This window comes from Oryzias latipes, chromosome 7 (assembly GCF_002234675.1).
Source record: "Oryzias latipes chromosome 7, ASM223467v1".
NCBI classification, from domain to species: domain Eukaryota; kingdom Metazoa; phylum Chordata; class Actinopteri; order Beloniformes; family Adrianichthyidae; genus Oryzias; species Oryzias latipes.
The window spans coordinates 14,820,632-14,836,140 of NC_019865.2; the positions used below are offsets into that span (position 1 = coordinate 14,820,632).

General features: G+C 40.6%; 1 protein-coding gene across 2 annotated transcripts in view; it reads left to right on the plus strand.

Annotated features, from left to right (window-relative positions):
* The window catches only part of plcg1 (phospholipase C gamma 1), a 32,261-nt gene extending 17,021 nt beyond the window's left edge, over window positions 1–15,240 (plus strand). For both annotated transcript variants that reach the window (XM_011477196.3, XM_011477197.3), the window contains exons 14-33: window positions 170–338; window positions 443–565; window positions 729–830; window positions 1,018–1,205; window positions 1,880–2,080; window positions 2,274–2,393; window positions 2,533–2,713; window positions 2,810–2,887; window positions 2,986–3,089; window positions 3,456–3,549; window positions 3,676–3,745; window positions 4,706–4,863; window positions 5,134–5,230; window positions 5,333–5,557; window positions 5,651–5,799; window positions 8,055–8,169; window positions 9,387–9,548; window positions 9,629–9,717; window positions 12,274–12,539; window positions 12,615–15,240. In XM_011477196.3, the coding sequence (XP_011475498.1) occupies window positions 170–338; window positions 443–565; window positions 729–830; window positions 1,018–1,205; window positions 1,880–2,080; window positions 2,274–2,393; window positions 2,533–2,713; window positions 2,810–2,887; window positions 2,986–3,089; window positions 3,456–3,549; window positions 3,676–3,745; window positions 4,706–4,863; window positions 5,134–5,230; window positions 5,333–5,557; window positions 5,651–5,799; window positions 8,055–8,169; window positions 9,387–9,548; window positions 9,629–9,717; window positions 12,274–12,539; window positions 12,615–12,657 (2,734 nt within the window). In that variant the 3' untranslated portion in view covers window positions 12,658–15,240. The remainder of the gene's footprint in view (window positions 1–169; window positions 339–442; window positions 566–728; window positions 831–1,017; window positions 1,206–1,879; window positions 2,081–2,273; window positions 2,394–2,532; window positions 2,714–2,809; window positions 2,888–2,985; window positions 3,090–3,455; window positions 3,550–3,675; window positions 3,746–4,705; window positions 4,864–5,133; window positions 5,231–5,332; window positions 5,558–5,650; window positions 5,800–8,054; window positions 8,170–9,386; window positions 9,549–9,628; window positions 9,718–12,273; window positions 12,540–12,614) is intronic.
* The last annotated feature ends 269 nt before the right edge of the window (window positions 15,241–15,509 follow it).

The following is a 15,509-nucleotide window of genomic DNA, read 5'->3' on the forward strand; positions in this document are numbered from 1 at the left end:
CAAATTCTGCTTTTATTAATTGTTGACCATTTTATTGTCCTATTTTATTGTGTGTTTGCGTGTCTAAATCCAATTTCCTTAAATTCGTGGACACAGTTGATTTAAATCAAGAATATAGAATGGCTTTCTGTGGAGCTGCCACCTACATACCCCCCTCCTCTTTATTCAGGTATCCCATCATCCTCTCCATTGAGGACCACTGTAATATTGTGCAGCAGAGAAACATGGCATCTCAGTTCAAGAAGGTGTTTGGAGACATGCTGCTGACCAAGGCGGTGGACATGGCAGCAGATAACCTGCCCTCACCCAACCAGCTCAAGAGAAAGATCATCATCAAGGTGAGGAATCGGACTTAAATTGAAATGAACAGTATCAAAAATGCAACGCTTAGTTTTGGATTAGCCTGACTGTCTTTCTGCTGTTTCGTGTTTGTCTTTGTCAGCATAAGAAGCTTGCTGAAGGCAGTGCTTATGAGGAGGTGTCCACCTCCACCCCCTACTCGGAGAATGATATCAGCAACTCTATTAAAAACGGCCTCCTGTACCTGGAGGATCCTGTTAACCATGTAAGCATGCTTGTTTTGTGTCAAGGGAAAGTTATTTATCTTTAGAGTTTTTAAAGCAACAATAGATTAATTTTTACTGAACTATTTTTTGCATTGTAGATCATTTCCCTTAAGTGTATCTATGCTGTTAACATACCCTATTTTCCCCTCTTTGTCCATGCAGGAGTGGTATCCTCATTTCTTTGTCCTGACCAACAGTAAGATCTACTACTCAGAAGAGACCTCCAGTAACCAGGGCAACGATGAAGAAGAGGAACACAGAGAGGTTTGTAGTTGCCATGAATTCGAAATAAATGCTGTGATTCCCAGAGTGGGCTTAAATTTGAATTTTTTGGAAGTAGGGAAAAGAGGCTAGGGCAGATGTGGAAACACTCCAGTTCATAGTGTGAGGTTTTTCTTCATCTGATGTAGGCATTAGGTGACCATTCCTTCCTGCACTTTCAATTTCACAGGTGGCTTCTAGTATGGACCAGCACGTGACAGAGAAGTGGTTCCATGGAAAGCTTGGCGCTGGACGCGATGGGCGGCAGATAGCAGAGAGGCTGCTGACTGAATACTGCCTTGAGACTGGAGCTCCTGACGGTACTTTTCTGGTGCGGGAGAGTGAAACTTTTGTTGGAGACTACACTCTCTCTTTCTGGTTGGTACACTTTTTTAAAAAATAACCTTTTATTGTGTTTTGTTTTTAAAGAAACATAGTTACTGACATGTATTATATAGTTTAGCTATATAATAAGACGTAGATGTTTGCACATAGCAAATATTGATCCCGTGGTTGTATCCATAATTTAGGAACGGGTGAATAGTAAAGAGGGGTAACGGCTTAAGCTTTGCTCACACTGTATGCAATTAATCCGTCAGGGGCGGCCAGGTTCGCTGGCAAGTCGATGTACAGACACGACCAGAGGTCTTTGTGGCTGCACGGTTCAGCCGGCGCCAATAAAAGACGCAGCGATTATTTGACCGTCCTGCGCAGGTTCTAATGCATGAACCAAGAATTCGCTTTGGCCCTTGATGTTTTGATGATGTAATCGGCGGTTGAAGCCCAAAACCGACATGTAGAAGAATTTGATTGTTCTTTTTCTGAACTTTGAGCATTTTCTTATTTATATCAAGACGATAATATAAAATTGTACTATTAGATACTACTACAGATGAAAGTACAGCCGAAAGATGCAGCCCCGATAGTAGATAGGATCACGGATCAGCCCTATCTACGAATCTATGATTTAAAGCAAGTTATAGCCCTACACTTTGACATAAAAAAGGTGATCGCTTTAATTCTTTTTTTCATCACACCTTTCTTTTCAACAGGCGCTCGGGGAGGGTGCAGCACTGTCGTATCCACTCGCGCCAGGAGGCGGGCAGCCCCAAGTTCTACCTGACCGACAACCTCGTGTTTGACACGCTCTTTGCTCTGATCAGTCACTACCAGCAGGTGCCACTACGCTGCAATGAATTTGAGATGAAACTGACAGAACCAGTGCCTCAGACCAATGCACATGAGAACAAAGAGTACGTTCACTAAAGAGTTTTCGACTGAAGGGATCCGATTTTTTAGGCCCTTTTTAATGCACATTTGAAATACTTTGTTGTCCTTTATTAAACGTCTTTAACTATTATCTTTGTTTTCCAACTTTTTTTTTAATCTAAAATGTATAGAAAGCCTGCTTCCTTGTAAATATTTTTCTCCCCCCTTCATATTTAGGTGGTACCATGCTAACTTATCCAGGAGCCATGCAGAAAACATGCTGATGAGGGTTCCTCGTGATGGAGCTTTCCTCATCAGGAAAAGAGCAGAACCAAACTCTTATGCCATCTCCTTCAGGTAAACTCAGTTGGATCCGATGCATTGAAGTCGTCTAGGGATCATTTTTTACCATCCAAGATCTGTTTAGTGTGAGACAAATGTTTCAAACCTCCAGAATCCATAGTGTATTTGAGAGTTTCTGTGGTTTTCTTCTCAGGGCTGAGGGTAAGATCAAACACTGTCGAGTTCAGCAGGAGGGCCAGACCGTGCAGTTGGGCACCTCCGAGTTTGACAGCCTAGTAGATCTCGTCAGTTATTTTGAAAAGCACCCTCTGTATCGCAAAATGAAGCTGCGCTATCCCATCAACGAGGACACTCTGGAAAAAATAGGCACTGCTGTAAGTGCTTCTCAAAGTGGATATATTTAATCAAACTGAGAATAGTGACCTTCTGCCTGTTGTTCGGGTCTGTTAAAACATGGCGTCTTCTTACAGGAGCCAGACTATGGTTCTCTGTATGAGGGAAGGAATCCTGGCTTTTATGTGGAGGCTAATCAAATGCCAACTTTGAAGGTGAGTGTGCCCTGTTGAAAATTTCCCCGCACCTCCAAACCTTGACTTTGTGTTAAATTTACTGTAGTTATGTGCAACCTTCTGTGTTTGCTTGTCAGTGCACAGTGAGAGCGATGTACGAGTATAAAGCCCAGCGAGACGACGAACTCTCCTTCACCAAGGACACCATCATTTCTAATGTTGACAAACAGGAAGGTGGCTGGTGAGTGTGAGGTGGAGGAAGTGGCTCTTTATCCATTTAAAGTGATTTTATTCCTGTTGTAGAAAGAAAAATTTGAATGTTTGAGCTTGAGTTTTGGGATTTTCTGAAACTATATTTTCAATGTATACTAGTTGTTAGAAATCAATGGGCAATGTCAGATTTTTTTAAATACTTTGTATTGATTTATTACTTTTGTTTATTGTACATTGTTTCTCACTATTGTGTGTTTTTCTTTTATTACTAGAGGGGCACCAACAGTTTAGTTTACATGCAGGAATAATTTTGAGCTGCATTGCTAGCTGTATTTAGAAAAATAATTTTCAAAATCTGATTCTTATCTAACTTTCTTGGTTTTGTTTATGTCAGGTGGAAAGGTGATTATGGAGGAAAGAAGCAGTTCTGGTTTCCTGCAAACTATGTGGAGGAAATCAGTCCATCAGCAGCAGAGCCTGACATAACTGTAAGGGCTGAACCTTCAAAAGGAACCAGTGCTTCTGCAGCCAGCACAATTTTGGATTTAAAATCAACACACCCACCATGTAAATTAGACTCTAAACACCTTGATTTCTTTGTTTTCGTCGAGCAGGACATGACAGAAAACAGTCCTCTGGGAGATCTGTTGAGAGGAAGCGTGGATTTGTCTTCCTGTCAGATTGGTAAGTAAACCCACCTCTTCCTGTTTGACTTTTCTGCAGGGGTGCAGAGCAATCCTACCAGAAAGCCTTTAGTTGAGACTTGCAAAAGGATGCAAACGGTGACAGACAGCTGTTTTGTTTAGATCGAAGCCTGTTTTTTGTGTTCTTTAGTTTGGGTTTTCTAGTTTTTGTCCCAATTCCCTCAACCGATTTTCATTTAGTTTCAGTAATTAGGTTGACTTGTTTTTAAATGGACATCTTGCTAAAGTTTGGTGTTCGTTCTCCTTTCTTGAGGGTCTGAGGTCCTTGTTTTCTTATGACCTATTTCTGTTTTCCTGAACTTAAGTTCCACCAATAAGAAGCAGCCAGGATTTGGGTAGATGGAAAAAATCTGAGAACTACCCTTTTGGACTGGGATTGGGCTCTCCTGGGCTTCTTTTAATTGAGTTTATATCACTGTCTAAGGGCTGCACAGTGACTCAGTGGATAGCACTCTCGCCTCACAGCAAAAACCCCTAGTTTGAATCCCAGCTATGCCCTTTCTGTGTGGAGTTTCCATGTTCTCTCTATGCATGCGAGACTTTTCTCCAGGCACTTCGGCTTCCCCCCCACAGTCCAAAAAAAACCATGCTTCATAGGTCAATTGGTTACTTAAGGTGTTAGTGTATTTGTGTGGGATAGTGTGCCTTGCGACAGACTGGCTACCTGTTCAGGCTGTACCCTGCCTTCGCCCAACAGGACAGGCTCTGGCAACCTCATGACCCCGAAAGGGATATAGTAGGTTAAAAAAAACTTTCTTTAAATTTGACTCAATGGTTCCATCTAGTGGCTGCATGGAAAAGTGTCATTTTTGGAAAACACCCATTGATCTCATGGCCATTGACGAGAATCATTTCAGCTTGATAAATGGAGAGACGTATGTAGTTAAGCGTCAATAGCATGGGGCTTGCATTCCTTGTGAGTGTAAAATGTCATTTTCAGTTCCGCGCCCCGAGGGGAAGGGCAACAGGCCGTACGTCTTTTCTCTGGTTCTGAATACCAACATGCGCACAATCCTGGACGTGTCTGCCACCAATCAGGAGGAGCTTAAGGAATGGATGAACAAGATTCGTGAAGTTACCATGACCTCGGAGGCCAAGGTAAACGCCCACCTGTGATGTCACACTGTCGGCTAATAGGATGTTGGGCCGAGCTTTGTCTTGGTTGAAGTTTCACTTTGGGAAAACGTGATAGAATGTTTAAAATGTTTTTTGGGAGTGTTGTAAATCATCAATTTGGAGCTGAAAGGCGTCAGGGATTGTTAATAAAGCAAATAAATTAATATTCTTAGCATATTAGGAGGACAGTATCTGCATTTATTTTGTGATTTGATACTGTTGGTGATTACATTTGTGTGTTTCTATTTCCAGCTGGAGGAAGGGAAGATGATGGAGAGGAGGAAGAAGATTGCTCTAGAGTTGTCAGACCTGGTCATCTACTGTCGGCCTGTGCCGTTTGATGAAGAGAGTAAGGCGTACACACAGCAGTTTAATGAACACAGATGATAAAAAATGGGTTGTTGATCAAACACAAAGACTCATGGCTACACGTTGTTTTCGGCTCCTGTAGAGATTGGTACAGAGAGAGCTTGTTTCCGTGACATGTCGTCCTTCCCGGAAACCAAAGCAGAGAAATATGCCAACAAGATTAAAGGGAAGAAGTTCCTTCAGTACAACCGACTACAACTGTCCAGGATCTATCCAAAGGGGCAGCGACTAGACTCCTCTAATTATGACCCTCTACCCATGTGGCTCTGTGGTTCTCAGCTGGTTGCACTTAATTTTCAGACAGCAGGTATATTCAGAGTTGGAAAACCTAAAACGCATGAAAAGCAACCTTTAAATGCATTCGATTAAAACATTGTTGGTCTTTTTCTTCCCTCTGCAGATAAGCCCATGCAGATGAACCAGGCACTGTTCATGCTAAATGGAAGGAATGGTTACGTTCTTCAGCCTCCCATCATGAGGGACGACAGCTTTGATCCTTTTGACAGAAACACGCTAAGAGGCATCGAACAAGTCACTCTAGCGATAGAGGTACAGTAGAGCGATGCTGGTGTAGAGTTAAGGATAAATGTCGATTAGGGAAAGACTCATGAAAAACTGAACTGAGTGTTGAATGAGGTGAAAGGAATAGGTGTGAAAAAGCAAAAAATTAACAACTACTTTATTCATTCTCCTCTGAAAAGCGGTCAACTGCATCTGCAGCTGTAAAAGCATTCAAATGTGTAGTAAAAAAACCCAAAAAACGAAATACTATGGTTGTAGGGACGAATTGCGATATTCTGTGATGCTTGTATCAATTTAAAATGCTGTCAAGACGACATTTTTTTAATTATTTATGAGCATCCTTCAGGGTCTGACTCTTGTTTTCCACTCAAACCCCCAACCGCTGGTTGGCAGCACCGCCCACTGAGCCTCTTAGAGCAGCTCTACACCACCCACAACAGCTACAAGATCCCAGCGAGAAGCAGCTTGTTTTGTTATTATAAGACATGCAATACTTAGTTTTTACTTTGGATGGTTTCTGAACCAAAATTCTGTGCCACGTTGCTGCCAATATCATATAAACGGGCCAAAGTTCTGCAGAACATCCCAGTGACAGATTCTAGTTCAGCGACCAGATGAATCAGAGTGATGTGTACAACGCATCCTTTTTTTTGAAGCACAGTTCAGGCTCCTGAACCACTTCAAAGTACTGGAGAAGCTACATTTAGAAATGTTAAAAATAAACAGCACTTTATTTCCTCAATAATACTTTTGTTACCTTGTTGGTTAAGGCACATTCATTCAAAAAAATTCTTGTACTGAAATTTTTTTTTTAATGGAAATCAGACAATGTTGACTGTTCCCTTTAAGTACTAATATATCTTACCGGTAATTTACCAAAAGAAAAGCACTATGATTTAGTTCGGGTAAAAGCAACTTGTATATGAGATACAGATGCAGTTCTTAACATTGTGAACATTAAATAAAATGATTACAATGATTGGCGTATTAATAATCAGGTTTTTTTTTTCTAAGTCGTACTCTTAAAAAAATCTTGAAAAATTGTTCCGGTACAGTCTTGGGATATATCGTGATACGCATCGTATTGCGAGACGCGTATCGTATCATCAATACATGTAAATGAAATCTTGACAAGGGCATAAAATAGAGTATAAATAACCTCAGATAAATGATAATTCTTTGAGGGAAATGAAGAATAAGTAGGCTGTCAACGGTTTAAACACAAAACATCACCACAATATATCAGACATAGAGCTTGTTTTGTTATCACCACACTATAAACCTCATTTTCTAGATGCTTGTATTGATTTGTTTACACTCACCTCTGTTTATGTGAACTGTTAGTTACACACTGATTACATCTAGATCTTTGACTCACTGTTGCATCCCTTTTTTTGACTTTTGTTTATTTTAAAATATTGCTTTTATATATTTATTACCAAGCTTGAAGTTGAAGTTGTGATGTTGTATGTGGTTACAGTGGGGCAAAAAATGATTTAGTCAGCCACCAATTGTTCAAGTCTTCCCACTTAAAAAGATGAGAGGCCTGTGATTTTCATCATAGCTATGCCTCAACTATGAGAGACAGAATGATGCTTTTTTTGCCCCACTGTATGCTCTTCTAAGGTAGGATGTGAGCTAGAGGAGAAATGCTGGAGGGAGATGGATGAGGTGATTCTGGGTATCTAGAGGGGAGATGATGGCGATTGGGACAGACTTCAGCAGACATGTGGGTGAAGGAAAGAAAAGTCACAAGAACATGATGGGGAAATTTGGTGTTCAGATCAAGAATGCAGAACCGCAGATGGTGATGGACTTTGCTAAGAGAATTGAAATGGCAGGGATGAACATTTAAAGAAGCTGCATGCTTACTGTTTCTCCAGAAATCAGGAGTAATTAGAACTTGTCTGCTGATTGTCATCCTGAACTCAGAGACAGCAGATTGTGCAGTTTTCTTACACTGTTTTGAAATTTGAGATTAGATTGGATTGTCACATACTTTTCTTTGCATTCTTTCTTTGGTGCTATAGAACCTTTCATGTCTGAAAAAGAACTTAAAATCTAAATAAAAAATATTTACAGCATCTAGACATTGGGTCTAGTTTTTTACAATGTACATTTCCAAGAAATGTACAGCCAATCAGGCACCACCATTATACAGCCTAGAGTGTTAAACTTGTCTGAGCAATAAGCAGTGTCCATGTGTCCAATTCTGTAATGAAATAAATGGAAAGAATTTTGTCATTCTCATCAATCAATATCTTCAATCTTCCCTCCTGAAGGTCTTGGGCGCCCGGCACTTGCCAAAGAATGGACGAGGCATTGTTTCCCCTCTGGTTGAGATTGAGGTGTGTGGAGCAGAGTACGACAACTCCAAGCAAAAAACTGAGTCAACAGGTTTGTGTTACTTCACCTTAGACGCATCCAGATGTGGAGGGAAAGGGTGTTAAAACTTCCAAAATGACTGGCTTGTTTACCAAAGGCTACTAAAACCTTGGTGATACGTCCCTCTGCCACGCAGACATTCTTCACGGGTAAAAACCTGGGAGGTTTCCAGTTCTTTTTAGACCAGGAATTGAAGTTACCCGTAAACTGAACAAGAACTTTGCGGCTCAAACTTGAAAGTAGTAGCTTAAAACTCTTAAAACTCTTAGGTCGTGGAAGAATACTATAGCTCAGTCGAAGGAGGATACACCTTTGATTGCTCAACAGTCCATCACACAGAGACCCAGACAAACATTACCACAGTCACTTTGGTGTCATTAGTACACCTAACTGCTGGAGAAATACAGAATACCCATGGAGACACAATGCAGCCACAGAGAAACCTTCAAAGGAGAAACCCTGTTGAAAGTCAAACTACTGAGACGGCAAAGCAGTAAATGCATGCCATTTAAAAATGCTTCTTGCTCTGGAAGGTTATTAGACTTGATATCAGTTTAAACCAGATGCATCTCTTTGATTAGTGTGTGTTAAAGTTCAACTATGAGTTAGTATAAATCTCAGTGGTGCATTTTGTGAGCTTGTTTAGTCCTCGGTAGTATTTTTTTGCTCCCATTTGAGATTTTTTTTTTTTTTTTTTTTTTTAACATCGCTTTGTTGTGTTGTAGGGAGTCTTAATGCTTCACTGAATCATTTTGAAGGATATTATTTCATAGTTTACAAAAATGAGCAAGCAACTGGATGGCTCAGTGTGCTGCGTGGAGGACTGGTGCATGGGAAACCAGCTCATCGCACCCCCAGGAGGTGGGCTGGGGACTTTAGGCAAGACCCTTCACGCCCTCGCCTAACTATGACGCCACAAGGGGGTCAAAGTCTGGATCTCCCTGTGCCAGTCCCCAGCCCGGATAAAATAAAGGGTTGTATACTAAACTAAACTAAAATGAGCATTTATATAGTTTTTGTTCATGAAAATATGTGTTAGATGATGTTAGAAAGGGACAAAGAGTTCTCTGTTTTTGTATTTCCGTTTAATGTTTTTCAAGTTGTTTGCATTTCTTTTTTAAATGTATTGACTTGGCTACTGTTAAAAGTCATGCAGTCACTGTCACCACAGCCATAAGCTTGTTTGACATTCCTCACCTTTCTCTGTTTATCCTGTTTGTTGCTTCCAGTTGATAATGGGCTGAACCCCATGTGGCCAAAGAAGTCATTCCACTTCACAGTGTACAACTCTGCTTTTGCCTTCCTGCGTTTTCTGGTTAATGAGGTCGACATGTTCAATGACCAGAACTTCCTGGCTCAAGCTACATTCCCCATCCAGGGCCTCAAGACAGGTTTGTTTTCAGAGCGACATTTTTAGGGGGGGTGGATTAGTGTTTTTTTTAAGTCACTCATGTCTTTTGTAATGCACCAGGCTACCGGTCAGTGCCTTTGAAGAACAGCTACAATGAGGATCTGGAGTTGGCTTCTCTGTTGGTCCACCTGGATGTCATCAGAGGCAGGGTGAGTTTCTGAGCTGAGCTGAAGATTAGCGGGAGCAGCTTCAGCACATAATTGCAGTCCGGGGTAAACGTGTTTCAAATAATAGAATACCTTTATATTTGGTTGAATGCTGTAAAGCATTCAACCCTTTGTTTTCCTGTTTCTCTTTATTTTTCTTTATTATTATTTACACTATCTTCCGCCGTTTTTTGACACTTAACTACTTCTACAATTTTTAACCTATTTTAACCATTCAACTTTTAAAATGTTCAGCTCCTTCAGCTTATTCCAGCTATGACTTTTGGTTTTTCAAATCCTTGTACTTTTTAAGATATTCCAGTTTTTCCGGGAATTTTTGCCCTATTAAAATGCATTGGGAACTTATGGTACATGAGGTTCGCGGTTCGACACCCGGTTCGGCCGCTTCAAAATTTTCTACCTTTCAACTTTGAAAATATTCAAATCTTTCAACTTATTACAGTTATTACTTTTGGTCATTCAAATCATTGAACTTTTTAAGATGTTCCAGGATTTTTTGCTCCATTAAAATACATAGGGAATCACTGTGCTTAACCTCTTTTACAGGTTTTCACCTATTTTAACCATTTTACTTTTAAAATGTTAAGCTCTTTCAGCTCAGTTCAGCCATTTCTTTTACAAATTAAGCTTTCTTTCAGCAATACAGCATTCAACCCTGCATTTTCTTCTGGAAATGCAGCTCCTTCTAGTTACAACATACCATCATTTCCATAGTAGAGGGCACACCAGATTTTAAGGTGCACCATCAATGAAGGGTCTATTTACGCACGCATGTCATATGGAAGGCGCACCGAACTATAAGGTGCATTAAGCGAAACTAGAGTCAGAGAAGTCCTTCAGTTCAGACTTTATTAACTGCATTTACAGTAACTCTAGAACTAGTTTGTAACATGCTACACATTAGGAGCATTTACCACTTTAGAATATTCACAATACCTGTAACTCCCGACCTTGTTTGCAACACGTAAAAACAGACTGATGCCGCTAAAGCAAACATATCTGTGAATACTCTCACTCTACATCTGACTGTTAGTAGACAGAGCAGCATGCACGTCACAAAATCACTTCAACATCAGTAAACACAACAAGAATAATCCATATATAAAGCATTGTGTCATTTTTTGAAAAAAAAAAAGTCTTAATTGTGCCTTGTTAGAAAATACTGTAAACTATGCAATATGAAACTGTAGCTGGGTAATATACTCTGAGTTTGATCTAACTTACTTAAATGATAAAAGGACTGCATTTTGGTAAGAAATGTGTTGTGTGATTAGTTGAAGATTGTTGGGGTAGAGCAGTGTTTTTCAACCAGTGTGCCGCGGCACACTAGTGTGCCGTGGGAGATGGTCAAGTGTGCCGTGGAAAATTGCCCTCATTAACTGATCTAAAAACATTAACCATCTCAAGGAAATCAGCTCTTTGTTCATCCAAACAGGTCCTGATAAAACACTGAGTAGTTGGGAATATGAAATATCATAAAATACTTTTTTCTTTGTGTTTAATTGATTCTATTAAAGACATTTTGATAAGAATGACGGCACCGCGATTTACCTGCAGCTATACTGTTTTCTGAAAAGTCCCGCAGCTTTTACTGTCTCCACGACTCCACCAATCATTTTTGAAGGCTTAATCACATGTCATCAGTCTGAACAATCAGAAGTGTTAAAAGTCTAAACTTCCTTGTTCCAATTTAGCTCATAACTCACTCATTTCCAACAAAAACACCGGCTAAAGCTCGTCTTTAGCGGTGTAGCTTTCCACAGAATCCGGTATCAGACCGTGGAACAAGTGAACAAAACCATGAAGCTCAGAGATGCAAGTGTGTCTGCCGTTTTGTCGCCGTATTCACACTACATCTCCCATGATGCATTGGCTTAAAGGGACAGCGCCTCAGCGTACAATGAGTCGTCCTTGTTACACGGATTGAAACCACAACGAACATACAGTTTGTATGTAACTTAACTTTTATTACATCTTTTAGAAAAAACATCTGCAACTTCCTGCTTTTTCTGCCACAATTATCACAAAAATGCACGTCAGATTGCCCGGGGGGGGGGCTGTAGATCAAAACAGACTATGAGTTTCTGCTTTTTTTTTTTTTTTGGGGATGCTGGTGTGCCGCGGGATTTTTGTCAAGGTTAAAGTGTGCCGTGGCTCAAAAAAGGTTGAAAAACACTGGGGTAGAGGGTCTGAATGGAGGGACGTTTCCATGGACCAATTTCTTCATTTTAGGATTAGAGGATTCTAGAAACATTCAACATTCCTTCTTTTGTTCAAACATTTGGTTCTGGTCTTGTTTAAATCATCGGTCCCATCACCTACATGTTGTATTGTTTGGAAGTGTTGAAGGGCCCAACTTGTCCATATTTGTCCTTGAGTTCTTGAAAAGCGCTTTTAAATCAAATAGATTATAATTATTATTATTTGTAAAAAACGAAGAAGCAATACATTTATGTTGGTGTGTCTGCTATGCAGGTGTGTGTAAAGGATAAATCTGCAAGGCATTGTGGGTGTTGATGCTTCTCGTGGTTCTTTCAGAATGAAAATGGCGACATTCCAAGCTCGTTCCTGGTTGGGAGCACACCAGTCACAGCATCAGCCCACGGAGGGCGGGAACGTTTTGGGGAGCTGAGCTCCGTGTCCTCCACGTCCTCCAGCATGTCTTCTCTGCCCCAGTCGCCAGCTCAGGCCATGGCTTACCGGGGGCGGGAGGGCTCTTTTGAGTCCCGCTACCAGTCCCCGCTAGAGGACTTCAGGGTGTCTCAGGAGGCTCTGTTTGACCACATGGACCCACAGAATAGAAGGCGAGTGTGAGGGACGCCGATTTCAAGGCTCGGTTTCAAACTCCTGACACCCTCCCGTCTTTGTTTCCCCCACAGGATGCTGCTGCGGACCAAAGTGAGCGGAGAAAACCGTGTCTGAGTCCGAGCCAATCAGGTCTCAGTCCCGTTGCAGCCCCTCCCTGCGACCGTTTCCCCCTCTTTCTATGCTGATGATGTCACTGACTGCTGTGAACGGTGTTTCCATGGAAACGGCCGCCACCATTTGGCCTACATTAGAGGCAGCTTTCCCCTCCCTCTGTTTTTCAGACACCTGCCCCCCCCTCCTAAGGAGGCAGTGGGGCAGCGGAGGGGCGAGGGTCACTGAGAGGAAGCCCGAAGCTGCGGACAGGAAGAAGAAAAACGGAGCGACATTCACAACAGAACACAAAGCAAAACTGTCAAAGTTCTTGTTCTGGACTGTGCGTTCTGTGACCAGTTTATAATCTCTGCTGTTTTTGTGCACAACAGCTGCTTTACATTTTTTTTTCCTTTTGAGTGGGGGGCAGAGAGCACAAAAAGGGATCGGTTTGAAACCGTTTCCGGTTGGGTTTCTTTGCTCTCCTGTTTTTGCCGTACTGAAAATATCTATTTATTCCTGCTGTGTGTGCGGTCGGTCGGAGAGCAGCAGCAGCCAACAACTCTGCTCTGAAAGAGCTTCTCTCTTCATGTTTTTCATTATAGTTATTTAAACCTTTAAACAGTCATAATGTGACTTTTTTATGCTCGTGTATTAACATGAGGGCTCTACATGGCTATTTCTAACATCTTTCTTTCTCCATTAGGGAGCGGTGCGTAAACTTTTAACCATGAGCTGATTTTTAAACGTGTAGCAAAAGTCACAGCCTTTTAATTGACAAAGTGAAATAGAAAGCAGGTTTTCACATGTTTAGACACTTTTATTTTCTAACGTACATTCCAAATCGCTGTGCATCGCTCCAATGTCCTCGTCTGACGCAATCTGCTCCTCCCTCGTCATCATCACGGTCTTAGACCAACCAAACCTTCACTGTGTGATGTAAGCCCAGGGATACATGTAGTCTCTCTTCATTCTTTCCATTCGCTTTCCGCCTGCATGTTACCAAAATGCTCACGGTCAGTGCTAGTTCAAAAGGCTCAGGGCCGCATTATTGCCAATTGTTCAACTTAATAATCAGAGACTTTTTTTTCTTTTTCTTTTTTTAAGTAGTCCATCATTGTGGTTTGTTTGAAATTAAAGCAAGCAACTGCCCATTTTACTCACAGTAAATGTTTCTATTGTAAGGTGTTTTTCACTGTATTATAAATACTGCAATGGTTGAAATTGGGATGGAGATTGTATTACATAAAGGCAATTCTATCCAATGTCATTTTTTTAACATTTCAAATTATGTTAGCAGGGTAGTGTAACCTTTGTTAGTTTTTGTTTAAAAGTGACAACTTTGAAAATGAATGTATATGTTGATGTAATTTAGATTTAACAAATTAGTTTTACAATTTCTTCTTTTGAATTATGTCTAAACATCAAAGGAGGGGGGGGTGAAAAGAGTTGCAGTATTGCAGACGAACTGAACTAAAGAAACTGACGTGATGTGGGACATTTTCACCACAGACTTATTCTTCATACTTTTATTTCAACATCAAGCTGTTTCATTAAAAAAAAAAATTCCTTATCTAGTTTTACACAATTTGAAGTGAAAATTTCTGGGTTGGCATATTGTAACCCTTGTGCTATCCTAGGCACTTTACCATTGGGAGGTGGGTCATCTAGACCCACTAGACAGTGCGCTTAATCTTTTTTCTTCAATGATTTGTGAACCTCACTGGTGTCCATGGATTACATGGAATCCTCTCCACCTTTATCCACCTTTGTCATGGTAGGGATAACATGTCAATGTAAGGATCAGGTCATCTGGAGCCCATAAGATAGCACAAGGGTTGTCCTAACTTAAAAATTAAATTTAATGTGAAATGAACTTTTTCATTTCTAGATTCAAAAATTAACTTGCACCACCTAAACATAAAAAACCAAACAGATTATGCCAGAAAAAGATCATTGTTTCTGAACTGAAAGCTAAACACCAGGTCACACGGAGTACATCTGTGTGTGGTTTAACAGAGACCCCAGAGGACGGAGGTTTTTTTTGTGTGTGTTTAATGTTCCTGCTCTTAGATATGACGCCTGTATGATGTTCTCTCTGACATGAATCCAGAGATACACTTAAGCCATATGATCGAAGATCCAAACTGTCTGGAGTTGCGGCTTGGCGTCCTAAACTCTAAAGCATCTTGTTCCATCTTCCCGATTTTAATCCCAAAGCTGCTTTATGTTACATTCACTTTTTTTTGTGAGAAGGACAAATGGTTTCTGAGCGCTCGTCTTCGCGTGCAGCGCTTTTCTTTTTTGCCGTGCCTTCATCTGCATATACGTCTCATTAAAAGTGCATCCTGCAGTCATGGTGTGCTCATACAGACAGACAGACCTGTAATAAAAACTAATCCAGCAGAATAACAACATTGTGGGTGCACAGTGCACTTGATTGTATCTTTTTTGTTTCCAGTTTTGTCTCCTTTGCTTGTTAAAAATTTGTTTGCCTTCATGTAAATGTGCCTAAACTGCAGAGAGAAACGTTAATTTTAAATTTTGCTTTTCATACGAAACATACTCGAGCCTAAAAAGTAAATAAAATAATCACTGCTTTATACATCTCTGATTGTTCATACATTGTGTATTCTCATGGATGATCCAGTATGGGAGAATGTGTTCTTGAAACACTAGATCTTCCTCAAATTCAACACACTGGTAAAATCACATTAACTTCACAAAATGAAAACTAGACTAATGCAGAGGAGGGAATATGAGAATGGATTGGACACACTCTGCAAACATTTGATTGCAACTGTCTTCAAAATATGAAATAAGAAAATGGATTGCAGATAAATATGGATTGCAGTGCTATTTTAAACCATTTTTTG